The sequence below is a fragment of the Triturus cristatus genome, chromosome 4_2 (genome assembly GCF_964204655.1).
Source record: "Triturus cristatus chromosome 4_2, aTriCri1.1, whole genome shotgun sequence".
NCBI lineage: Eukaryota > Metazoa > Chordata > Amphibia > Caudata > Salamandridae > Triturus > Triturus cristatus.
In genome coordinates, this window is record NC_140586.1 from 28,510,615 (window position 1) to 28,538,415 (window position 27,801).

General features: G+C 45.9%; 1 protein-coding gene across 3 annotated transcripts in view; it reads right to left on the bottom strand.

Annotated features, from left to right (window-relative positions):
• The window catches only part of PAN2 (poly(A) specific ribonuclease subunit PAN2), a 1,342,435-nt gene that overhangs the window by 309,053 nt on the left and 1,005,581 nt on the right, over positions 1–27,801 (bottom strand). For all 3 annotated transcript variants that reach the window (XM_085600270.1, XM_085600271.1, XM_085600272.1), the window contains exons 19-21: positions 24,837–24,896; positions 24,327–24,417; positions 23,486–23,643 (exon numbers count right to left, since the gene is read on the bottom strand). In XM_085600270.1, the coding sequence (XP_085456396.1) occupies positions 23,486–23,643; positions 24,327–24,417; positions 24,837–24,896 (309 nt within the window). The remainder of the gene's footprint in view (positions 1–23,485; positions 23,644–24,326; positions 24,418–24,836; positions 24,897–27,801) is intronic.

Sequence of the window (27,801 nt, forward strand, 5' to 3'; positions counted from 1 at the left end):
TTACATGAGGGTGTTCTGGACATCCCCGGAAAATGACGTGGACCGCATCCAGGCGTGGCGGCGGAGCGCCACCGTGGTGGAAATCGCCCGACCTAGCGAGTCCGTGGTGTCAAGCCCACATCTTATGGCGTGCCGTGCTGCATCCCTCCCATCGGCCAAAGCCTGGGTAAGACGCGTCCGGACCTCCTCCGGACACAGGGGCAGCACGTCCTCCACCGTATCCCACAGGGAATGGGAATAACGGTCCAAGAGACAGGCGGTATTTAAGGACCGCAGGCCCAAACTAAGGGACGAGAACAGTTTCTTGCCAAACTGCTCGAGTCTCTTGGAATCCCGGTCCGGCGGAGCGGTCGGGAAGGAGGATTGGGAAGTAGAGGCCTGGATAACCAGACTCTCGGGGGTGGGGTGTTGGGACAGGAAACTGGGGTCGCCCGGAGCAGGGCGGTGGCGCCTGGCAACGTTCCTATCCACAGGAGGAACTGTGGAGGGCTTGGACCAGGTGCCCTGCAGAACGTCAGTGAGGGCCTCGTTGAACGGCAGCAGAGGCTCAGTGGAGCTTGCTGAGGTTTGAAGCACCTCAGTGAGGATGTGGGTCCTCACAGCCACGGCAGGCAACTCGAGCCCAAGGGCCTCAGCCGCCTTGCGCAGCACCACAGAAAATGCTGCACCCTCCTCCGAAGCCACGGTCGGAGGAGAAGTGAATCCAGCGTCTGGCGAGGTGTCCAGCCCGCTGGCCTCCCCCAGTTCATCTGCCCAGTCCTGAGAAAGCTGTGACTGAACAGCCAGAGGGTCCTCGAACCCCTCCCAGTCGCCCCCTTCTTCCGATTCCTGATAAACAGGAGGAATGATCGGAACCGGACTGTAGAGATGGTAGGTCTCAAGCGGCGTCGGATGCGGCGTCGGCGGACGCCGTGCCGGCGTCGGGTCCGGATGAGGGCTAAACTGGGGCGTCGGCGTCACAGGCGTCGGCGTCGGTGGCGCCGGTGACGGCGTCGGTGGTTCAGGCGTCGGCGCCGGTGGAGGAGTGACAAGGTCAACCGGCGTCGACTGGGGCCCAGGCAAGGGCCCCGCGGGGACCTGCGGCGTCGAGACCGGAGTCGTCGACGGCGCCGGGGCCGGAGCCGCCGGCACGCGAGGTCGCCCAGTCGAGTCCGCGGGGCCCGAAGGCGCGCCAGCGGGCGTCGACGGCGGGGCCAGGCTCCTCATGGCCGAGAGGAAGGCACTGATCTCCGCCGGCGCCGCGTCAGCCCCAGGGACCGGAAGGTATGGGGGCGGACGCGGCACCTGCGGCTCCGCCGGAGCCGCGGGGGTGGAACCACTTGGACCCTCGGCCGAGTCGCGCGACCGGCGAGGGGAGTCCGAAGAGCGATGTCGCCGCTTGGACTTCTTAGAGTGTTTGGACTTACCCGACGACTTGGAGCCCGACGATCGATGGTGGCGTCGGCTAGGGCTCCGCGAGCGATCCTTGGACCTCCTCCTGGACCGGGATCGCGCACGACGCGGAGCCGAGTGGCGAAGCTCGAGAAGCTTGCGGGACCGCTCCCGCCTAGCCTTCGAAGTCAGGGCCTGACAGTCGTTGCACGACTCCGCGTCGTGGTCGAGGCCTAAGCAGTAGAGGCACCGGCGGTGGTGATCGGTCACCGACATCAGTCGATGACAATCTTCGCAAGCCTTGAACCCAGGCATCCTACCGGCACCAGATGTCGACAGACAAGGATCAAAAATGATCAAAAAGATTTAGTCAAAAAAGACTAAAAGGGGTAGCTCTCCCGGATCTGCGCTTACTGGCGCGGAAAAAGGAAGAACTGACGTCAGCGCGCGAGGGCGGCGTCTAAGTACTCCGACGACGTCATCCCGGCGCACGACGCCGACGACGGACGCGGAGCCGCAGACGACGCCTAGCGACGCGCAAGGGGTATTGCTGACGAAAAATCTTCCGGATCCAGTCTGACGCCTGGGGATATTCTAAGGTGAGGAATCTAACTAACGTGTTTCTTTCAGATAGGTGGAACAGATCCAGTATTTCCTGGAATTTATTATGTATGTGGCAATAAAGCTTATTTCAGAGTGCCTGATCATTGGTACGGAAGTTGCTATTTTTGAATAATTTTTCAAAAAGTGTATCATGTGAAAAGAATCACTGGAAGCAATGAAGACACAAAGAAACTAACACGTATAAAAAGGGCTAGTGTTTCGGAAATACTGGGTGATATTTTCAGTGCATTGATACCTTCAGTGGGAGTAATCTGAACTCTCGTAAAATTTGACAACTTTCTACAGTAGTGGATCGGTTATTTACTGATACTGTGGGAGGGTTCTTAATGTCCAATACAGAATTGGTTGCAATCAGATCCATGGTTTTGCCAAATGGACTTACTCTTGATATATTATTGGAAAAAGAGGGTGGACTCTGTAAAATGTTGAAAACGCAACAATGTTGCACTTACATTCCTGATAAATGTGTTGAAATTGGAGGATATATTAAAAATATATACGAAATTAGAAGAGAATTTGAAACCACTGGAAGTTGACAGTGTATGGAATAAATCAACAAACAGCATTTCTATAGGTAGTTGGTTTTCTAATATAGGTAACGGTATTTTAGGTCAAATGATAATGCCAATAATGGGAATAACATTATTAGTTTTAGCAATTATGTTTTGGCACACATGTTGCAAGAAGAGAAAGGAGTATGGAGTGAATGAAAAGAGAAAGAAGAGAAAATACAAAAGAATAAGGGGTTTACAACACAAAAGGGAAAAAGAAAGAAATTAGAGTTGAAGAAGAAATTGAAATGGAAAAGTGCTAAAGTTGGCATCTGAATTAGTAATAGAAATTGGTGACGGCATGAAATGCCATCAGAGAGAGGATTGATGGAGCAAGGTTTCATAAATAAGAAACTTGCGTAGATGCAATCCTCTCAAATAATGTATAATACCGTAATCAATTTGTCTTGTAAATACTAATATTGCATTACACACACTATATCGTATCTAGGGGATGCTTGCCTATATGTATTACTAACCAGTAACCAGAGTGTCTTAAAAATGGCCAACAAAACGCAGGAATTTCACTGCGCAAGCGTCTACTGCATCTACGTAGTATGACGTTTACTATGCTTGGAGGGAAACTTCTGCACTGCGCAATAGCTTCTAAAATGGCCGTTTGTAACTCACATGTTAACGCGCATGCTTTGCTTAAACTAAACCTTGCAAGTTTTACTAAATTGCTTATGCGAAAGATACATATAAGTAAATGAGATTAGAATAGTGATAAGTGGTACATAGTGAATTCATTTATTTTCGTATTCTACCATGTCTTTCCCTGATTTTATTATTAGTTCGTATTTGGGCCTCGGAGGGTGACTGAAATCCCTACCCCATCTGACCTGTGCGCAAGCGCACTCAAACTCTGCCCGGAACCATGATGACACCATTGAAACCCAGCCAAGGTCAAGCTAGCAAGAATCACATGAGAACTTAACCCATTGACCCGGACAAAGGAACAAGAATTTACAATTTTTGCATACAATGTATTGTGCATAGTGTGAAATACGGGTGGGAATAAAGGTGTGAATTAAGTAAATTAAGGGGTGGTAACATTGAACAATGAACAAAAAGTAAAATATTACACTTAGCATGGTGTGATGAACTCGCCTCCTTGCCCTGTCCAATCAGAAATAGGAGATTCACGATATTGAAACATTTGGGGGTGGTATACGAACACAGAATAGTATAATTGGGGTAAGTTAGTTTGAGATCTGACAGACCCGTAATTCCGACCCGACACAGATGCTGCCACAGACACTGTCAGAGACGCTGTCTCAGACCCTGCAGATGCCAAGAGCCTGCTCGAGAGACCGAAATACTGATCGATAATCCAATAATCTAGAGGGGGAGTCGCGGAAGAAAATCGAGGAGAGTAGTGCCAGAGAGGGTGCGACGCTGGTGTTGCACTAAGAAAAGGTCACCTTCCCGGTCCTCATCCTTTGTCTTCCACCTGTCCCCGTGGAATCCACCCGACTCATCTTAAAGGAGTTGGGTTCATCTATCATTTTAGGTAAATATAATTCTGTGAAATCTGTCCTTGTACCTGCTCTCTGTTTTTCTCCCTCTTCAGGTACTGTCATCACAATATATTTTAACTCTCAAAAGTTTGATTAGATAAAACTTTTAAAACTCATGGAGTCTGTGGTTATTGGAGAAAACCTTAAATGTTATTTCTACCTATTCTACTAGCTACTAGATTCATTGACCAGAGGAAATTTATTGACAAGGAGTTTGGATTGGTAAGATTTGGGTAAAGGTAAACAATCTCACAGGTTAATCAAAATTGACTCCAGCGGTATTAGTGACTTATTGTATTAATGTTTATGGGCCCAGGTGAGTATATGTGTGTGTAATCCCAAGCTGGTAATCCACTGGATCACTTCCACCAAGAAAGTAATGCGGTAATTCCTGGAGAGGATGAACTACTGCCGCCAGTGGATCCCTGAATACAGATCTTATGATACCATGCTGAGGCAATACACACTACAAGATGCTCCCAACATTGTATGGGCTAATGAACTTGCAGACTGTTTAAAGAAACTGAAAGACTTTGTGTACTGTGCCAGCCCTGAGGCTGCCTGATTACAAACTGCCCTTCCATCTCTATGTGTCAGAGCAAAATGACATTGCAAATGGTGTACTGACACAGCAGCATGGCTCAGGAAGAAGACTTGTGGCATACTACTCTGACTTTGCCAGCAGCAGTAACTGGGCATCCGGCTTGTTTGAGAGCAGTGGCCGCAGCAGCTATGATGGTAGAGAGGACGGCTCCCATTGTGTTGTTCTACCCTTGTATTGTTTATGTGCCATATTCGGTATAGTAGTTGTTGTCATCTGCAGATACACATTTTTCGGCGGCCAGGCAAACAGGTTATGAGGTCACTCTGTTTAACACTAATATCACCCTTAAAAGATACCCACCTGTTAATTTGGCAACATTATTACCTCCAACAGGTGATTCTGATGAGATCTCGGACCATGACTGTGTTGAGATTGTAGAGACATGCACCACACACAGACCAGATTTGCAGCAAACACCATTAGAAAAAACTGACTATGAGTGGTACGCTGATGGTTCCTCCAGCAGACTAACAGACACAGAATACAGAGTAGGGTATGCTATAACAGTAGACGCCATAGTCAAAAGTTCAGCCCTCCCCTCTGGAACATCTCCCCAGCAAGCTGAACTGTATGCTGTGACAAGAGCATGCATACTAGCTGAGAGAAAAAATGTTAACATTTACACTGATTCACGTTATGCCTTTGGGGTCGCCCAAAATTTTGGCCAGCTGTGGCAGTATCGTGGTTTCATAACAGCAGCAGGACGCCCCATTCAAAATGGCCCCTCAGTAAAAAAATTGCTACAGACAGACTAGCAGTAATAAAATGTGAGGAACATACAGGAGCTAATACTGAGATAGCCAGAGGTAACACCATGGCTGGCAGAGCAGCAAAATAGAGCATATTACAGCCAGTACAGATGATACCTTTAATGGCAAAAAGCATTCAAAAAATACAGCTGATTCAGAGATAATTCTTGCTAGCTGATGTGAAGGAAGCACAATGGTCTACACCACCAGGGGAAGAAAGAGCGTGGATTGATGCTGGATGTGAGCAGAATGATGCGGGATTGTGGGTCCACCGGGATGGGAGGCCTGGGGCCCAACACAGTATGTTCCTGTCCCTTACAAGGCTTGCTCATGAACCCACTCACATGGCTCAAGGAGGGATAAATGCTTTGGTTAGACAAGAATGATTTGCACCAGGGATAACAGCTTTCACTGCACAATTCTGCCCCCAATTTCTTGTCTGTGCCCACATGCACCCCCCACTACCCATGATCACTTGCCAGTACCAGAGGGTCCCTTTACCAACATTCAAATAAACTTGGCCTATATGCCCGCAGTGAATGGATTCAAATATTTGCTGGTATGTGTGGATCAATTTTCAAAATAGGTGGAAGCGTTTTCCACAAGGCAGAATGATGCAGCAACTGATGTGCGATGCTCGATGAACGATATCATACCCAGAGCATAAACAGGGACAGAGGGGGTGAATTTGTGGCTTCAGTTGTGCACAAAATGTGTGAATGTTTGGAAATAGAGTGGAAACTGCATGCCCCTTACAACTCCCAAATTCAGGCCAGGTAGAGAGAATAAACTCCACAATAAAACAAATTAGGCAAAACAACTGATGCAACAGGCCTGAAATGGCCAGCTGTGCCGCCTTTAGTTCTGCATGCCTTAAGAGCAACACCATTTAGAACAACTCTTATCCCCCCATGAGGTATTGATGGGGTGGCCTAGGTCGGTGGGGTTGAGGTTGCCTCTCACAGCATCCCAAGCAGCACTGCTGTGGATGGATGAGTATATTTCTGACTATGCTGTATAGTTTTATTTTTATTTATAAAGTTTTCTATAGTGCGAACATGACCCACAAGGGTATCAGAGCGCTTTACAATACATTAAACATTAGATGATTGGGGTAATATACATACATTTGATATTCGCCATTCAATACAAAAGAGGTAGACTGTGGTATATGGATAGCATAGGTGCCTAGTAGTCAAACAATTAAAGTCTTAGGATGTGAATTTGAACATTAGAAGCATTTTTACTTTTTTGAAGGAGGTAAAGGAAGAGATTCTTCGTACATCTGGAGGTAGGAAGTTCCAAATCTTCGGTGCGATCCCTGAGAATGCTCTGTAACCAGTTCTCTTTTTATGGAAAGATTGTGGTTTCAGTAGTAGTGAACTAGTACTCCCGCCCACTCTAGCTTTTGAGCTAAGTAACTGGAGGTATTGCTATATGCTTTATGGGTAATGCAGGCGATCTTTAGTTGTATTCTTGCCTTGTAGGGTAGCCAGTTCAGAACTTTCGAGGTCGGAGAAATGTGGTTATTTCTTTTAGTTCCTGAGACCAGTCTGGCCGCAGAGTTAAGAGATGCCCTCAGTGGGGCCAGCTTGTATTTGGGAAGACCGCATAGAGTGGTACTTCCATAGTCCAATCTTGGTAACACTAGGGCTTGTACCTCCATTTTTAAGTCGGTCTGTGGGACGAAGGGTTTAAGTCTCCTTAGGATATTCATCTGATGATTAGCTCCCTTGGCAGCATTATTGATTTGCGCCTGCATATTCAAGTGTTTGTCTAGGGTGACTGCCAAGGATTTTGCGGAGTCAATGATGTGGGGAGCGCAGTCAAAGAAAATTAGATGCTTCAGCCATAAGTCTATCTTGGGTGTGATTGGGGGTGTGATTGGGGGAGGGGGTTTGGGGGGGAGGGGGTGGCGAGATGAGAAGGAATTACGTTTTTTTGGTGTTAAGCATGAGGTGGTTGCCAGTGAGCCAACTTTGAGTATTATGTAGAATAGTGTTGAGGGAGATGAAGTCATCTGGAGAGGAGATTTTCATATACAGTTGTGTGTTATCTGCATACAGGTGATTTAGAATGTTTGCAGAGTTTAGTGCGTTTGCCAGGGGTTCCACGAGTAGATTAAAAAGAATGGGTGAAAGTGCTGAGCCCTATGGAACCCCTATGGTGACCATGGAGGGTTAAGAAAGTGATTGCTTCATCTTGATTCTTTGGGTTCTGTTATTTAGGAAGGAGGTGAACCATTGTAACACAGGGCCAGTTAGACCCATCCTTCGTTCCAGTAGGGACAATAGGTTGTCATGCTTAACCATGTCGAAAGCGGAGGATAAATCGAGAAGTATCAATACACATGATTTGTTATGGTCTAAAATATTTAGTATGTCATCCATTATGTGGGTAAGTGCAGATTCAGTGCTGTGACCTCGACGACAGCCGGATTGGTGTTTGTCTGGGAGGTTATAATTCTTGATGTGTTGCATAATTGAATTTGTACACATTTTTCCAGCAGTTTCACCATAGAGGGGGATGTTGGATATAGGGCGGTAGTTGTTGAGATCTGTGGCTTTCTTTAGTATAGGTGTGACCTGCCCTACTTTAAGACAGTCAGGTATGGGAGCTTTGTCTCAGAGGTGTTTACAATCTTTGACCATAAGGGTGGAATAGAGGGTTTTATAATTTTGAATAGAGAAGGAGGTAATGGATCAGAGAAGTGATTGGAGGGGTTAATCGCTAGAAGAGTGTTATAGATTTCGTAATCAGGGATGGGCGAGAAGGAGTGCCAAGATGCAGTTGTCCGTGGTCTTGAGGCATCACCATCTCCAGGTGAAAGAAGCTTTGCCCCATCCTTTCTCAGAACAACCACACCCTTGTAAACCTGGAGACATGGTCCTGGTGAGAAAAAAAAAGCTGTTTCTCTTAGTTTTTGGTGGACTGTACAGCACACCGTGCTCCTGGTTGCGCAATCAGCAGTTAAGATGCAGGGACGCCCTGAGTGGCTGCACGGAACACAATGCAGAGCTGCACCAACACCACCTGAAGCAGAGGTACCTATAACAGATGAGCAGCGGCCACCCGTGGAGCAGCGTGAAACACCAGAAAAGGGGGAGACAGACCAGAGGTTTTCCAAGAACAACGTTGAGGGTCCATCATCAAGTGTCCCAGGGACAGTGACACCAACAGATATGGAGTGAATCACGCAACACAGTTTCGAAAAAAGGTGATGGTCTGCACCAGCCAAAAAATAGACTGAAGAGGACACCGCTGGGCAGGTCCATGAAACTGCCCCATAACAAAAGGACTACGGACCAGGTGGAGAAGCAGATGACAGCACACTGAGAGCATTTTTGTTATTGAAACTTAGAGAAAGTGCCCTGGAACTGAGACAGAAAGACACTGCCCAACGATATTTACTGCTGTCAAGAAAATACATCAGATCCTGCAAACAATATTTTCTAGTACCTCACTTATGTGTGTGCTACCTGTATTGCAACAACCAGCTGACCATCTCTTTATTGCAGTACATGAGAAAGTGGCCCAGGATTAAGGTCTTGAAAATTGCAGGATTTGTAGAGAATTCTCCAGACACACCAGCGACCCAATTAGCCTACATGAAACACCTGTGCCTATACAAAATTATGCACAAGGAATAGGATGCCTCATATCCAATGTAACTTGAGATTGTGCAGAAGGAAGGATTGGATCGTACCCCCGTTGTACCATACTGCCAAATATTCAAGCCCAATACCAAGTGTCACCTACAGTAGAATACAATGTCAAGGAAGTATAATGCTACTTACCCAGTAAACATCTGTTCTTGGCATGTACAGCTGTAGATTCACATGCTTTGCATACCCCTGCCATCTAGTGTTGGGTCCGGATGTTTGCAAGTAGTTTTTCTCTGAAGAAGTCTTTTCCAGTCACAAGTAAGGTGACTCCTCCTTTCGGTGATAGTATGCTTGGGCATCGACTCCATTGTTAGATTGTTTTCCCGCAGAGGTTGAGAATGGAGTTAGTAAGTAAAGAACAGAGATGTCCATGTGTAAGCATGTAGAATAAGATCGAGAACTGCAACAGTTACAGGTACTCGGAAAGGCAGGTGGACGCATGTGAATCTACAGCTGTACATGCCAAGAACAGATGTTTAGTGGGTAAGTAACATTATCCGTTTGAGGCATCACATGCTTTCCATAGACTATATAGCAGTATTCTCCCAAAGCGGTGGCTAACCTGTAGCTACTGGAGTTGTCTGAAATAGTGTTTTAAATACTGCCTGGCCCACATTAGTTTGTTGTCTCGCTAACACTTCTACACACCAGTGATTGGTGAATGTGTGCTGTGTAGACCAGGTTGCAGCTTTACAAAACGTCAACTATGGGGAGGTTTCCTAAGAAAGCCATAGTAGCCCCTATTTTACGAGTGGAATGCGCTCTAGGGGGTATAGTTAACGTTCTTTTTGCTTTTGCATAACAAGTTTGAATGCATTTAACAATCCACCTGCAATACCTGACTTGGATATGGGACTGCCCTTGTGTGGTGGTGGAAAAGCAACAAAAAGTTGTTTGGTTTTGCGAAATGATTTTGTCCTTTCAATGTAATATAAAAGGGCTCTTTTGATATCGAAGGTGTGTAGAGCTCGTTCTGCCAACCAAATCAGGTTGAGGAAAGAATACTGATAATTCAACCAACTGATTGATATGAAAGGCAGAAACTACCTTAGGTATAAATTTGGGGTTAGTACGAAGAACGCCTTCTCTGTGAAGTTGGAAAAAGGTTGTTTATGGTTAGTGCCTGTAGTTCACCCACTCTCCTCAGTGAATTGATTGCAATGAGGAAAGCAGTCTTCCAGGAGAGAAACTGTGGCTCACATTTATGCATGGGTTCAAAAGGTGGGCCCATTAATCTTGTGAGGACTATGTTAAGATTCCACCCTGGGGCAGGTGGAAGTCTGGGTGGTATAACTCTTAAGTCCTTCCATGAAAGCTTTGATTACTGGCACTCTCTGAAAAGCGATAAATGTTGCCTATTTTGTAAATATGCAGCTATTGCAGCGAGATGTAGTCAGATAGAAGTGTAAGCTAATCCTGACTGCTGCAAGTGTAACAGATAAATTATATTTTGTATTGAAGCATCAAGAGGATTGGTGATGTTATTGAAATAGATAACAAAACGTTTCCATTTGGCTGCATAACAGGATCTTGTAGTAGGCTTTCTGGCCTCTGATGATGTTCATACAGTCTGGTGGGAGATTTAGATAACCAAACTCTAGGACTTCAGAAGCCAGATCGCAAGGTCCAGTTGTTTGAGATCTGGGGGTCCGATTTCTCCATGGCTCTGTGTGAGAAGACTAGATGTGAGGTGAAGCTTTTTTAAAAAAAAAAAATCTTTTTATTAACATTTTGCTCAAATGACCACAGACAATCATGATTATGACAGTATGCCCCCAGTTGCCAATACAGTCAGACCACATGCGATTCCCAGCAGGACAGAAGGTCATCAACAGCATTATTTTCAATAGGTATAGAGCCAATCAATGTGTACATAGAGCTGGTAAAGCTTCCCCGACAGTAAAGACTGAGCTGCCTTGTCTCATGTCCCTGACTTTATGATTGATCGCAGTCCAAACCCAACCCCAGTCTATATTTGCGCCATGGAGCCCATATTTTCTTCCACTTTTGCTACATCCTCTTCCTTTATACACCGTCTCTTCTGCCCTCTGGCACCAGTCCATGTCGCACTTCCACTCTCTCAGTGAGGGCGGTAGGGGTGACCCAACCCCCCCCCCCCTTCGAGCAATGTTCCTTTTAGCGATACCGGCCGCCAGAGCCAGCCAAATTCCCGTGTACCTAGACCAATCTGAATCCCCTTTGATCATCAGGAGTAGCCATTTTGCGTCCATAGGGAAACATTCGCCGGAGACTCTGGACAGTATGCCTGTAACTTCCCGCCAATACTAACTATCCTTGGGCAGTCCCACAATATGTGGAAAAATGTACCCTCTTGCTGAGGTGTAACTTTTGATGTGGAACTAGGGACAGCTCCAACAGGGTTGTGAACCACGGTTGACAGACCCATGTACCAGCTACTAGGATGAGTGTGAGGGATGTTTGTCCGAGTTTCCGAACCACTCATGGAATGAGTGGGAGAAGCAGAAAAGAGTTGGCAAATATCCCTGACCAGTTCATCCATAGTGAGTTGCCTCTGTAGAGCTGGTGTGGGTACCTGGAGGTGAAGTTCGGGCATTTTGCATTTTAGTGTGTGACAAAAAGATCTATTTGAGGGACTCCCCAACTTTGAAAGTATAGGAGGAGAACTTGACGGTGAAGTTCCCATTTGTGTATTTGCTGTCACTGTCTGCTGAGAAGATCGGCAATCTGATTGTTCACTCCTGGGAGGTGTTCCGCTAGGAGATAGATTTTGTGGTGAAGGGCCCACCTCCAAATGTCTTGGGCCAAGTGCAACAGTTGGAGAGTGTGTGTCCCGCCCTGTTTTTGTATGTAATACATAGCTGTCATGTTATCAGTACAAACTAGGACAGCTTTGCCGACCAGGTGAGTCCCAAGTGCTTTGAGTGCTTGAAACACTGCTAGCAGCTCTAGATGGTTTATGTGGAGAGTTATTTTGCTGTTGACTCCACAGGCCTCGTGGTGTTGAAGATGAGCCCCCCCCAACCAGTGAGGGAAGTGTCCGCTGTTAACATTGTCTGTGGAACTGGGTCTATGAAGGGCTGTCCTTTTGATACATTTTGTGTGTTCCACCACTGCAGAGAGCGATGAGTAAGGCCGCTTACCAACACTAGATCAGTTAACAGACCCTGCAATTGGTTCCACTGAACGATCATGATGCAAGATGTCATCATTCCCAGTAGTTGGATATACATTCGAGCTGGAAGCGAGTGACTAGACTAAAACTGGAGAACTAGAGCCTGAATGTTGCGAATTCTGGCTGCATTGGGAAAGACCAGAGCCTTTTGAGTGTCCAAAGTGGCTCCTAGGTAATTTTGAGTTTTGGAAGGTTGGAGATGCGATTTCAACACATTGACTGCGAACCCAAGTTGTTGTAGTAACTGAGACACTTTGGATGCGCAATGGCTTTGATGAGCCAGTCGTCTAAGTAGGGGAAGACATGAATGTGCTGTCTTCTCAGATGAGCAGTGACTACTGCCAGACACTTTGTAAAGACTCTGGGTGCAGTTGTGACTACGAAGGGGAGTACCTTGAACTGGTAATGTTGGACCGCTATAACAAATGTGAGAAATTTGCAATGAGTGGGATGGATTGGAATATGGAAGTAGGCGTCCTTTAAGTCTAGAGACGACAGAAAGTCGCCCTGTTGCAGGAGTGGGAGCACTTGTTGAAGTGTTACCATGTGAAAATGGTCTGACTGTATGTAAAGATTTAATTCTCTGAGGTTCAAGATTGGCCTGAGAGAAACGTCCTTTTTGGGTATGAGAGAATAAAAGGAGTATACGCCCAACCCGTGTTACTGTAGTCATTCGGGCTCTGTAGCCCCTTTTAAAAGGAGAGACTGAACCTCTTGTTTGAGGAGGTGTAAGTGATCGGTGACAGTTTGTGTGAACGTGGAGGATTGTTGGTAAACTCCAGGCAATAACCAGAACAGATAATTTCCTGTACCCATTTGTCTGTAGTTATCGACTGCCAGAAGGGTAGGAAATGTGTAAGACGCCCCCGACAGGTGTTAAATGTAAAGGGGGGGCAAGAGTGTAGGCAAGTAACTGTTTGGAATCGGACGGGGAGGCGCATGTGTTGGAACCTCTACCTCTACCCTTGCCATTGTTGCCTCTGTAGCCCCATCTGAAGAAACCCTTAGAGGCAGAGGGTTGATTGTTGTCTGTCTGAGGAGGTATTCTTGGACCCTTTGCAATAGAAGTGCCGAAAGGAACCACCTCCTGCAGTTAACTGGAGGGCTCCCATAGATTTGGCCACCTGTGTCCTTTATTTTTTCTAATGATTAATCTACCACAGGGCTAAAGAGGTGTTCCTTATCAAATGGTGTGTTCAGGATAGAAGTTTGAACCTCTGGTTTAAAACCTGAAATGTGTAACCAGGCACTCCTTCTTAAAAGAACTCTAGTGTTGACAGCTCTGGCTGCAGTGTCTGCAGCAACTAGGGCACACCCGATTGAATTATTGGATATGAGCTGTCCCTCCCGCACTTAGTCTTGCACCTTGGACTTGTGCTCATCAGGTAGAAATTGGAGCAACTGCTCCATTTCATCCCAATGCACCCTGTCGTACCTAGCTAAAAGTGCTTGGGTATTGGAGATGCGCCAAAAGTTTGCAGCCTGGGAGGCTACACTTTTCCCCGAAGCGCCTAGCAAGTTAGATTCTTCGTCTGGGGTTGGAGCATCTCCTGTGGTTTGGGAATCGACCCTTTTGCGTGCGTTGGAAACTACCAAGGAATCCAATGGTAACAGCCCACTTATGCATGCTGGATCGGATGGTGCCGGCTTATATTTCTTAACTACCCTAGGGGTGAGAATACATGCCCTGACATGATCATTAAAAATGTCATCCACGTGTCTCGTCATACCCCTGACCATGGGGAGTGTGCGCGAGGATTTTTTGGTACTACTGAGCGTTTTAAAAAGAAAATCCTCTTCCAGGGATTCCTAATGCAACTGAACCCCATGCTAGTTAGCGGCTCTACCCAACAATTCTATGTATCCTACACTGTCGTCCGGTGGAGAAGGCTTGATAGGGTACAGATCAGGATAATTCCCTGTGGGCAAATTGGTGTTATAATCTGTCCAGGGGTCTGTAGGTGTTGGCTCATTGCCCCCAGCCCCATCCCCATCCTGATAATCAGGTGTATGTGGTGGTGAGTTCTCAGGTGAAATTAGTAAGGGTTGGAACTGAGGCAGAGGAAATGGAAGAGGAGGAGGAGAAGGAGGAGGAGGGTTAGTACGCACATTTCTCCTTTTTAAAAGAATGTGGTAGGCCTCTTCAGTCTCAGGTTTGTGTTTTATTGTCACCTTGGTGGTAATATGTCCAGTTGTTGGATAGATATAAAGCTCCCATTGTTTCGGATCAGGTTTGGAGGGCGGAACATCGAAATGGTGCTCTTTTGGTGGAATTGGCACATACGTCTGTTTCGGTTCCGAAGGCTTCGGTGCCGGTGTTTTGGATGCAGAGGATTTTGGAACCGAAAGCGTTTTCAGTGTTGAAAGGGGTGAGGCGGAGACTGACTTTGACTTCGATTCAGAAGGTTTCGGCTCTGTGCCCGATTTCGAGCGGCTCTGTTCAGAGCTGAAAGGCTTTGGGGTATCTTTTGGTGCTGAGCCAGAAGGCGGGCATCAGAAACATGGTCTCGGTGGCGACCGCGGCCCGGAGGCAAGGGTTGGACCGGAGCCGCCTTCTTGAGCGGAGGTGGACTTTGGGGCAAGTTAGGATCTGTACTCACTGTACGCTGTCCTTGCGGGATGTCTTCCTCCCCTTCAGAGCCGTAGTCGGAGATGGAGAGCGGGTTGTTTTCTTCCTCGGCACCCATGGCGTCTCCAGTCTCTTGTTCCAAATCTTCTCCAAAGAGGTCTGGAATGGAACCGGTGTGTTGGCTCTGCATGTTGTGACGTCGAGCCAGACGGTCGTGAAGCGCTTTCTTCAATCGGAAAGCCTTACATGCGTCGCAGCCCTGTTCTCTGTGCTCCGGAGACAAGCAAGGGGTGCACACTTCGTGTGAGTCGGTGCGTGGAAACTTCGCGTGGCGAAGGCAGAAGGCCATCTACAGCGAGGCGGACCCACGCGGGTAGGCCTGAAGGCCTTCCACGAGCTACCCGATTGAACAAGGGATTTTTCAGTAAATACAATACGCGGAGAATGGATTATCAAAACAATACCGTTGAGGGCAAGTGTATTGCGCACCGAGGGGAGCCGGAGTAAATGTGTTGAACCGGAGCGCAGCAATTCACATCCGAACCCAATGGCGGAAAAAAACAATCTAACAATGGAGTCGATGCCCATGCGCACTATCACCGAAAGGAGGAGTCACCTACCTTGTGACTGGAAGACACTTCTTCAAAGAAAAACAACTTGCAAACATTCGGACCCAACACTAGATGGCAGGAGTATGAAAAGCATGTGATCTACAGCTCACATGCCTAGAACAAAGCATTTCCTGTATGTTTAAGATTATATTTTCTTTATTGAATTTTAAGATTAGCTGCACACAGAAGACGACAAAATCAGTACACTAGGTATGTACGTACAAAAGGCACATGACAACTGTAAATTAAGAAAACCAACAACCCCCAAACCGCCCCCCCCCCCAAACTAAACCCATCTCCCACCCCCCCTCTCCCGGCCTCCCACAAATGATGTTTGCCATTATAGTCTGATGGGGTTCCGAGAGATATATACGCTCCATGCCCAAGACATACCATATACGGTGCAACCAGCCGGTGTAGGTGGGAAGACAGTCTGTACCCCATAGAGCCAGAATATTCTGAACTTGTTTCCAATACTCAGCTAAGTTCGGGCAGTCCCAAAGTATAGGCGTTAAGGTTACCTGAGTCCCCTCCCCCCCGCGAGCAGAATGGGTCTCGTGTGGGATTTCCTCGGTGAAGCCTAGATGGTGTAAGATACCAGTAGGTGGCTATTTTGGTGGCCATCCCTATACCTGCTACATTTCTAGCAGTGTGTCGCACATTGAAAGTTCTCAGCCCAATTCAAGTTCCCATCGTCGCTGACTAGGGGATTTAGTGGTGGTGGGGGCTCAAGTGGTTATATAGTTCTGAGATAAGGCCGGTGCCAGATGATTTGGCCAGCAGCCGTTTCTAAAATGGTATCAGGTGGAACTGTGCTAGAGGGCGGATCTTTGGGTGCATCACCCAGTGTAATTTGCTGGTATATATCTCTCAGTTTCGGGTAGACCTTGCTGTTGACCAAAGTCCTCGAATGTTAAGGGACCAGATTCATCACAAAAAGTGTCAGATGGATCGACTGCCCTCCCGGGGCCATCAATGGAAAGTCTTTGTTTCCACTCCAGGGGTGAACTCTGGATTTCCTACTATGGGTGACAGAGGTGATTGGGAACGTGGTTATGGCCCTTCATTCGGCTAATTCACTCCAGGCCCAAGGGATGCTGCCGTGACCAGCAAGAGATAGAGATTCTTGGGGTGTGCCTGTGTCGGGAGAAAGGGGATCTTCCACAGAGGCGTCTCGGCCAAGGCCCTGTCCATAAATAGCCACTGCTTTTCAGATTCAGGACAGGACCACTCCACAAAAGACCTGATCTGAGCTGCACAATAATAGTTCTGAAGATTCGGAATCCCCAGACCTCCTTCCCCAAGGGACCTATAGCTTAATTCTAGGCGTAGGCGGGGTTTCTTGTCGACCCAGATAAAGCGTTCTATTTTACGTTGAAGGGAGTGTATGGTGCCTGGAGGGGGTTCCAGTAGTGGTGTCTGAAAGAGGAACAGGATTTGGGGTAAAATTGTCATCTTTATCGCCACTATCTGGCCCAACCAGGATAGTGTGTATGATTTCCATCGGCTAAGGTAAGTGGGAATTTCCCGTAGCAGGTCTGTGTAATTCAGTGATACCATGTGTTGTAGTGAAGTGGCAAGTTGTATTCCCAGGAACTGGATTGCATCCTGCACCCATTGAATAGGGTTTGGAGAGAGAGGCTAAGAGCCTGGGATTCCTGGATGTTAATTTTAAAGCCTGCGACTTGGGAAAACTTCTCTAGCTCGGCCAGGAAGGCCGGGAGTGAGACTTGAGGGGCCTCCAGAGATGCTATCACATCGTCTGCATACAAACTTAATATGTGCTTTTCCCCTCCAAAACTCACCCCCGCAATTTGTGGGTTATCGCGCATTTTTTGGGTCATTGGCTCCATGTATAGGGCGAAAAGGAGAGGGGAAAGAGGACAGCCCTGCCTGGTCCATCGTTGATCAGAACGGGAGAGGACGTATAGCCATTCACCCTAACCGAGGCAACCGGATTGGTGTAGCTACTAATCGAATAAATACGTCGGGAAGCCCGAAGTGTCCCAGGTTTCCCTTTAAATAAGGCCAATGGACCCTGTCGAACACTTTTTCAGCGTCGACAGATAAGAGCATGCGGTCAGTCTTGAACCTCTGCGCCTTATCTATAATGTGGAGTAGCCTCTTGGTGCTATATGCGCGTTGGGGGCCTAGGATAAATCCCACCTGATCCGGGTCGACCAGGCCAGGGTGAAGGGGGAGGTGGGGGGGCAGGCATGCGGCCAGAATTCCCTTGAATAATTTAAGATCCACATTAAGCAGAGAGATCAGCCTGTAAGAGGCACAAAGTCTCTTGTTCTTACAGGGCTTGGGACTCACTACCACGGATGCTGCAAGCATAGATTGTGGAATCGGCAAGGAGGGAGGTCCCAATAGCGTTGTATACCCTGGTAAGAACTGGGGCCAGAATGTGACAAAGTCTCATAAAAAAGGGCTGTGAACCAGTCTGGTCCTGGGGATTTTAATATTTTCGGTTTAGAGATGACTTCTGCTGTTTGGATGGGAGATTCGATATTCTCCGCCTGAAACAGCGTAAGCCTAGCCGTTGCCGCCCCTTGCAAGTACTGGGACGGTGTCTCTACGGGAAGACCCAGCGCCTCAAAGCCGATTCAACCAGCTTGAAGCGCTTAGAAATACTTGATCCGTATGATTAGGTCACCTAATTTCTGTATAAATACAGAGCGCGCTCATTGTTTTTTTAAAGATCGGTCTTCGAGTGTACTTTAAAATGACAATGGCTAAAAAAGAGCACGTATAGCATTTGATATAGAACTCTTGGAAATGCTTGAACTTTTTGGAATTGTACTAGAAAAAATAAAATATTTTATATTTTAAAATTGTTTATCAGCATTAACAAATATTCAAAGATATTTAAAAATATTGCAGATATTCATAATACGGTAAACCAACATTTCATCAAATATATGAGTATTATCTCTACTCATTGTGCAAAGTTGCAATTTAAGTTTAATACAATTGCTGTACAAATACTGCCGAACTTTAAAGATGATTGCAGACATCAAAAGCATCAAATCATTAAATTTAACATAATATCTGTTATTACTCTACTGGCCCTATTGCACGTTGCCATACAAAACCAGTATCAACACTCTTTTACAATGCCATATCATATGCCAAGAAACACCAATATGTCTAAAATTAGTAATCTTAGTGTTCTCTTAAAAAGCCTTATTTTCTAATAGTGAAAGTGCATGTGTGTATAAAGTGCAATGTAAATTTAAAATGCCATAAATTCTAAAGTGCTATTGTGAAAAGTTACCTAGTATAACCCATTCTTACTGTAGGGTGCGATCTAAATCTATATATGTACAGTGAACAGATACAGCTTGAGGAAAAAAAAAAAAAAAAATATATATATATATATATATATATATATACACACACACACACACACACACACACACACACACACACACATTACACTTCTTTAATGTAAAAGGGACCCAGCCTTATTATACAATTCTGTGCGATAAAGCACATGCCAAACCCACAATGGATGAATGAACAGTGTATATTTCTTGGTTGGTATTTGACTATAATGATAGTCAACTGAGACGGATTAATATCATAAAATTGTGCAAATTATCGCCAGTATTCAAACGCATCGGGGTTTTAATATCGAGTTCTAAAAGAAATCTAGATTCTAGTTGTCTCAGTGCCTTTTCTCCATTTCCTCCTCTATTGGTTGCCTGCACAGCTTCTATAATAAAGTATTGAATGCAGTTAAGATTGTTATGTGTGGGTTTAAAATGCCGAGCTACCGGATAAGTGGGGTCGGAGTTAACGATAGCTCGCAGGTGCTGCAATATTCTGGCATGCACCTGTAATTTTGTGCTCCCCACGTATCATAGACCACAACTGCATTGCAGGACATACACTGCATACTCAGTTCTGCACGTGTAATGTCCTTTTAGCTGAATAGCTTTTGAAGAGAATGCTGTGCAGTATGAGGAGGTATTGATACCAAATTTACAGGCAGGACATGTGCTGCACTTAAAAATGTCAGGGTGTTAACCAGCTTGATTTGTTGTCTATCTCCGGACTGTTTTTCACCAATACATTCCACATAGATGGCGCTCTGCGGAATGTGAACACTGATCTGTCAGGTAGCATTTGTCTAAGTGTGGCGTCAGTGAGGATTATCAGCGATTGCTGATTAATTATAGTTCTGAGGCTCTGGGATCAAGCAGGACTGCTCTTTACTTACTATTAGCTCTGGTTATTGCTTTTTCCAAAGCTTTTATCTTGTACCCTCTTAATTGTAACCTGAGTTTTGCTTCTTCTTGGTACTTGAATAAATCAATTTCGCAGCTACAAGTCCTAAGCATTCTAAGGAATTCACTGTAAGGAATACTGCTTATCAGGTATTTGGGGTGAAAGCTACTCGCATGCAATACAGAGTTGCCTGCTGTCAGCTTGCGAAAAAAGGCATGTCTCTATCTTACCATTGGCTACATACACCTGCACATCCAGAACATTGGTGGCTGTAGTGTCGATGTGTGCTGTGAACACTAGATTTAACCTGTTTGAGTTGATTTTGCCCACAGATGCTTCAGCCTGAGACTTGGTGCCACACCAAATCACAAGCACATCCATTGCATCAGAAGATTAAGCCAATCCTCACGGTGCTCCACCATGAGGACCAGCTACTCCCACCAGTCCACATGCAAACATGCCTAACTGGAGGAGAAGCAAGCCCCCATACCCACACCCCTGAGGTGCTGAAACAATGTATTGTCAAACGTAAATATATTGTTGTGCAGACACCAATAAATCATTTTTAAGATCATTTTGTTATGCTTGTACATATCTAGTCTGCGACTCCCCAAATAATGTTAGACAGCCGTAAGACCATCTGTGTGTTCAATACTGGTGTACAATGCAGTAATGTCCATAGTTAGAAACAGAAATTCATTTGACCATAATTGGGATGTTAACTTATTAAGGAAGCCTGTAGTATCACAAATATAGCTTGGAAGTTTAACAAAGTCGTTAGTAGTGGTCGACATATCGTGAAGTATTCTTGAATAAACTTTTATCTTGCTGATATGATCAGACGTCTTGAAATTGGTGTTACGTCTTTGTGTACTTCAGGAATAAAATAAAGAGTAGGTATGGTTGGAAACTCATTGTATACAATGGTATATGATATTGCTAAGAAAAAGGAGGGATATTCTGGAGAAAAATATATATCTATGTTTGCATTAGCCAGATAGGGGAATCAACCCCTATCTCAGATCCACTGAGCTAGCTACATCCGTCTCTGACCAAAATGCTTGCTATATGCTCCTAAAAATCCCGCCCTCCTTTACAAATCTATTCCAGCCTAACCCAAGGGCTTTATTGCCCTCTCTGACAGGTCCTTGGTTAACAGCTGTCAACATACACACTCGGTGGCCTCTGTTTCTTGCAAGTTTAGCTCTACCTATTTTTTGTTCCCTTGTTTGCTTAAACTGCTTAAACTGCGATAAGTATATTTTTCTCAATGTCTTGTGCTTGCATGGCAATTCTATTTGTATATATACCTGTATATGGACTTTGTCTACATCTAAGGGTTTTACTGGTGACAGTACTTTCTTCCATATATAAGTTCCCCTGAAAATCTACGTAGAGCAGAAGCAGCTTGTTCCAAGACATGAGACTGGGATGTGCATCTGCCTTCTACCTTGGCAGGCCAATAAAAGAAAAAAGGTGCAAATACATTTCCTCTGTCTGGAAGCCCGCCGGGTCTGTGATTTCCTTGCGTCGCTCTGAGGAGGGTTGGAAGATTTATTTCTTAACAAGGGGTGTTCTCACCACCTGAAGGTGGTAAATAGGCATACCAAGGCAAGAGGCTTCAAAGGCCTCTTCTGCCTTCGATATACGACCCAAGGCTACCCCAGAAAGGGGAAACGCCACCCTATCAGGCAGGAATATTAACTATGAAGGAGGCGTGTTGCACTGCCAGGCTGGCCAGAACTCTGGGGTAAACAGCCTGAAGTGAATAGGAAATTAGAAATACCACTATTTTGTGTGTGGTGAAACTAGGAATTCTGGGACAGGGTGATGCCCACTCCCCAAAGGAAGTGGTCATCTACGGAGTGCAGTGATTCCAGAGGTAAGTAGCCCATTGGCTACTACCCCTCCGTCCCCTAAACACCCCTAAATTGAGTTCTTTAAGGGAACCCCTGATACCAGATCTCAAGATTTCAACAGACATAAAAGAAGGAGTGGATAAAGAATACTGCTGACCCAAGAACCGAGGAGTACAACTGACTCGGCACCAAACCTGCCAGCCCGACCCTCGTGGAGGAACCGACTCGCCCTGTTACTGTGCAGACTCCAAGAAAACTGGAGGGCTGCCAGTGCTTCACCAATTGTCAAAGAAACTCCCTTTGAGTAGGAGCTACTCCCCTACAGCCGCAATTTCCAAAAGAAGCAACTCCCGGTACACCAAACTGCCACCCACTGGAAATACCTACACAGCAGCCGCCCAGGAAGAGATAGCTGTGTTCCTACAGGTCAGATCCGTCCTCCCTCCAAGTGTGGGGACGTCAGGACTGACTGGAGCCACACAACACCAATACCTAGGGTACTGGACTCCTTGCAGCAACCAAGGTTTGATGTGTCCAATCCGGACACCAAGGGAGAAGAAAACTGACCTGCACATCAAGGGACTTCAGGGACCGTGAGACCCAGATTGAGAGATGCCCAGTTGCCCTGTTTGTCACTTTTCTGTAGAACAAAGACATAGAAGTGAGTCGTTGACCACTGCCACCCACATTTCACAGCCAGAGTCCAAGGTCCACAGGAGTTAAACCCACCCTTGCGTTTACCCAGCCTGGACCATTTGCCGCCTGCAGCTTCTTTCTGCAAGCCCCCTCCAACTGTTTGTGACTCCAGCACCAAACCTGATGTCAAAAGACCACTGCACCAGAGTCTCACAGCCTGATGGAGAAGACAAAGGGTTTCCCTTAGTGCCCGAGAATCTCAAGGGTCGAGCACACCTGTGGATTCACCCAGACTAGTTCCCCCGTCCCTGCTTGCAGCCTCTTTTTAACTGGATGGATCCCCATTGAAGTGAATAGGACACCCAACGCCCTGACGTGTCTGTATACGGACGCCTCAAACCCTCCTGAGGTGACCTGTATGTGTGACCTTGGACTCTGCCCCATACACATCTTAAGTCCCAGAGAACAGTTCTGTAAGTCGCTTTTAAGTGCCCGAATGCAATACATGTTTTCCCCAATAGGATAACATTCCCACTCAAAAAAACTGCTGTTTTTCAACTTTAGAAAATTTTTAAAAAAAGTTTAACTTGAAAAGTTCTTGCCTGATTCTGATGATCTTGTTATTTAAATTCATATTAAGGTATGTGTTATTTTTATAAATTTGTGTCTGATTTCTTCTTTCACTGTGTGTGTGTCTCACTCACTGCCTATGAGTGTGCAATACATGCTTAGCACTACACTTTGATATGTCCAACTGCTCACCTACACTACCACAAAAGAGCATTTGGGGTGTCATTTGTGCCTCTGTAAACTGATTAGGGCTTGCCTGGACCATTTTACACAGTGCACCTCTTTTTGTTCCGCGGTATAAAGAGCCAGCTTCCTACAGTATTCATGCCTTTGGTGTGAGTGTCCCACACACATGGGAGGAATACTAGAGAAACAGTGGGGGCACTCCAAACATGGGCCGCTTTTTCTTCTTACTTTCCAATCTGCAAATAGAGGGGGTCACTTTAAATTGTGCCCAGGCCTATTTTCTGTCCTAGGCCTACCCTGGATGGTGACCCATCAGGTGCTCTTTTAACATGGATTTTTTTCCTACTAGCCCTACAAAGTGAAACACCAAGGAATGCTCATTTAGTAGTCATTTTTCAAGACAGAGGCCTACATCCTACCATCTTGATGTCCAGTCCAACTGCTATCTTGTGGAAACATCACTTATGTAGCCAGACTAAAATGTGTTGATCAAACCAGAAAACTGCACAAGTACAAACCAAGCGCACAGGATACCCCGGTGGCTGAGCATTGAAATATCTTCTGCAAAGGAGGCTCTCACCTGGTTCAGTGTGACAAACTCTGCGTCCAGCCCCACTAGTTCTCCCACCTGCGGCATCTCATTCAGCAGCAACGGTATGAAGGTGGCGTGGCACTTCCGCTGTTTTCGTGCCAGTGATGCCTCAGCCAAAAGCACATTGGCTTCAATTGGATTCCTGACTGCAAATGATATGAGGGAGATGGAGAAGGGACAGTTGAGGAGAGCAGGGCCACAGAGAGGAGGGAAGCAGAGAGAGACCGGAGAGCGGGATGGTAAAAACAGAGACCAAAAGCAAAGAGTAGAGATAATAGAATGCAGAGTAAGGAGAGACAGAAGAGAGTAGGGACAGAAGGATGAGTGGTCCAAGACAGGGCAGAAACAGAAGTAGTAACAGATCAGAAACATAAAGATTTGTGACATCAAGGACAGAGGAAAAGTTACGAGCAGCAAAACCAGAGAAAGGATAAAGAAAAAGAACAGTGAAAGGCCGAGAAAGCACAAAAGGGTAAAAGTGGTGACAGACAACACCGGTAAAAAAAGGAACAGAGGGATTGAGTAGAACAGAGAAAGAGGAAATTCGAAGAGATACGTATAACTAAATTTGCTTGGAAATATTTAATACCTGAAAGATGTGGCAAGATTGGCCCCTGGTCTCTAGTGCTACCCCTCTCTCTGGGACCTCACATGCAAATCTTACCTGGTTTCTTCTGTCACATCCCAATGTTCCACAGTTCGCTTGTAAAAAAATAAATAAAAAATAATAACCCTCCCAGGTATCTCCTGTTCATCCAAATACATCCGAAAGTCTAATGTACCAGCCTCTCTCCCGCCACTCTTCAGCGTCGCATCTCACAGTACTCACTGGTCAGGTTGTACTTTGAGTTCAGGTTTCTCTTGGCGTAGAAAAGGATTCCAGGCACTTTCCAATTCATGTCGAACTGCACTGCCTCGCACTGACAGGAATGGAAACAATCCACAAAATACTATTAGTGTCACACCTCCCAAACAGCACAGTACATCAGCACCACCCTATAGAGGTTGCCAGGAGGGGCTTATCCTCCAAGTAGTAAGATGCTACATTCCTGCACCATCAGGTAGACTTCACCACATTGAATGCTGACAAGCTACAGATGTCTGACTAAAGAAGAGCAGCAGAGGCCCCTCTAATGTGAGGCAAGACCTCAGGCACTGGAAAAGAACATACCTCATGCAAAAATTTAACCGTGCATACAATCCCATACGGATGAGAAGTTACAGTGTTTCAAAAGAAAGTCTAAGCATCAAATATTTGTCCTTTCGATGCTAGTGGACTTCTCCCTCACTTCCAACAGCCTTAACAACAGACTCTAAATCTCTTGATTGGCCTGCTTACCTTGTCCACAGGCTCGATGAGGAAATCATTGAAGAGGTACCACTGCTGATGTGTGACGCCCTACAGGACAAGAGGGAATCGGACATTGCAGCATTAGAAAAGTCAATGCCCAGTCATGGCCTACTCCAGCAATCCCACTTTCAGATGTCAACTAAGAAGTGCTTACCCACCGCAACAACTGGAGTCAAAGCCTCTGACTCCCTTCAAGAGGGTATCACAGAGGTGGCAAATAAACTGTGTGCACTGGAGATACGTTGGCAGGTAGTGAGTGACAAGACAAATAAATGACAAACCTTACCTGTCCACACAGTTTTGTAGCTTGCTGTTTGTTATAGTTTCAGGTGTTTTGCATATTCCTGCAATCAATTGATTGGGCAATGAACAATTTTGTTTGTTCATGTGCTCTGCACAGCTGACATAGAAACAGTATTCAGGGGTGTGTATTACAGTCTGAAGAATCTTGAATTAGATTCTTCCAACTGCTTTTATCACCTGAGCATCTGGTCTTTTATCCAAGGAAATCTTATTTTGTAAATGTATGTATGGGACACCACATATTTCTTTAACATATCCTCCCCTACAGCAACACTTTTAGTGAGTGCTGCTGTTGCCGCTTTACTATTTCTGGAGGGAACCTTGTGTGCCCATCAGTTTAACTGCTACACAATCCACCTTAATATTCCTGTGCCATTGCTTCAGGATTTGTCTATATATAAAGAATAACTCAAGTATGTCCTGCGTTCTCGGTTCTATTGGTATAACAGAATCTCATTTTACACATACATCGTCCTCTGTACTGGTACCTAAGGCCTTAGTAGGAACAAAGGTAGCCACTTATTGATCAATAAGCAAATCTTAGATAAGCTTATATAAAAAATATAAAACAATTTGCATCACTATAAAATTAGGAAGGTAACCTTAAATGATGATTATTTATAGTCACATTTTTCCATGCTTCGGTATTTACATAAGCCAATATAAGGTTTTGTTCTAACATTTGTGGTGGCTGAATCACATCAACATCTCGCTACTTAAAAGTTAGCATCCTGTGAGAAAGTGCCCTCTTTCTGCATGGTTGCCCCCACTTTTTGCTTAACTGCTGATGTACTTTGACTGAGTGTGCCCTAGGCTCCTGCCATCAGGTGCCCGGGCCTATGTTCTTTCCCTAAAACTGCACTGAAGACCAAACCCAATTGGCACTCTCTGGCCACAGGTCAGTCCCTGGTAAATGGTACCACAGGTACCCAGGTTACTGTGACCAGGGAAGGCCTATAAGGGCACTTATTGTGCCATCCTTAGCGGCCCTGTACCTTTACACTCACACACTGCCTTTGCAGGCTGTGTGTTTTGGTGCAGAACAAAGTGAAGAGCCGTCATGGCACACATCCCTGTGTGCCATGCCTACAACCCACTGCCCTGGCATAGATCACTCACCCCTCTAGCTGGGTGCACTATACCAGTGGTGAGGGTACAGATGCATGAGCCCTGTACCCCTACAGCGTCTAAGTCAATTTTTAGACATTGTAAGTGCAGTGCTGCCATTAAGAGTATATGGTGCTGGGAGTTTGTCATTACGAACTCCACAGTACCATAATGGCTGCACTGAAAACTGAGAAGTTTGGTATCAAACTTGTGAGCATATTAAACCCAAACTGATGCCAGTGTAAGATTTAATGAAAAATGCACACAGAGGGCATCTTAGAGATGCGCCCTGAAAAACGGCGTAACACTAGTGTCCAGGCTGAGTGGCTACTTTCAACTGCCACCACCATACACAATACTGGACCCCTGGGTCGAGAGCCTGCTGCTCTCGGGGGGGCCTGAAACAACGCACTTCCTGTGACGGGGTGCCAAGCCTCCTCCCCTAGGATGGGCAGGGTCTACGAAGGGGAAGCTTCAAAGGCTTGCTGCCTTTGTGAGCTTCCCCAGGCTTTTTGCCGCTCCCAGCAACTGGTGCCCACCGGTTCTGACCCCACTTTGGGCAGGAGAACCAGCAGGAAAACCAAGTGAGGTGTGCCCACCTTTGCCAACCCCACCCCTCAGGTGGGGGAGGCGATGTGAAGCACAACTCTCAGTCCCCACCATCTTGCAGACGGGGGAACCAGCCAACCAGTGTGAGGCATATGCCTCCCTCCCACTGGAGGGTGGCATAATAGGGGGTGCTAAGCATAACCTTACCCTTAATATCTGCTGATCCCAACCATCACAATGATCCTAACTGTAAACACCTCCCTCTAACCCACAACTACAAACTTATTGCTATGCCCATGTTATTAAGTACAGTAACACCATCCTATTTCCTTAACCTTAGCCCCACCACTAAACCTTACCCCAACACTTTATTTACCTTCTCCCCAAGTCCAAATTTATCCCTAACACTTACAATGACTATAGACAAATGACTATCCCACATCATTAACTTTCCCTAAACCTATTATAACTCCAACTATTTACATTACCGAAACACAAACTGTTCTTCTTACAGTAACCTTTATTTTCTAACTTTTTTACAACCAGTTTAAAAATTAACTTTCTCACACTTTTAAGATTCTAACTTTTGGTTTTTCCCACATTTTTTGATAAAACAATTTTATTGAGTTTTTAACTAATCAAATTACACATCTTTTCCTTATGTGTTCACATATCCAAACCACACCTGACGTATAAGTAGGCCTGGAACTCCGTGAAGTGACAAAAACATTCCGCCAATCTATGCAAAGTTCCGCGAGCAGCGGAGTGCGTTATCTAGCGCCGTTTGCACTGATTTTTTAGCACCAGGTGTTTGTCCAACGGTGTAAAATCAGCGTGAACTGCGTCACTCACAGGGCAAGAGGGCGCTGCTTCTTTCTGCAGCTCGAGAAGAAGGTATACTTGAGCGCCAGCTTCCTCAACATGAACGGAAGGTTTCTCAACGCGAGCAGTGGCAACCATCCGCGACTGCCCACGCTGAGAAATCGCTTGGAAG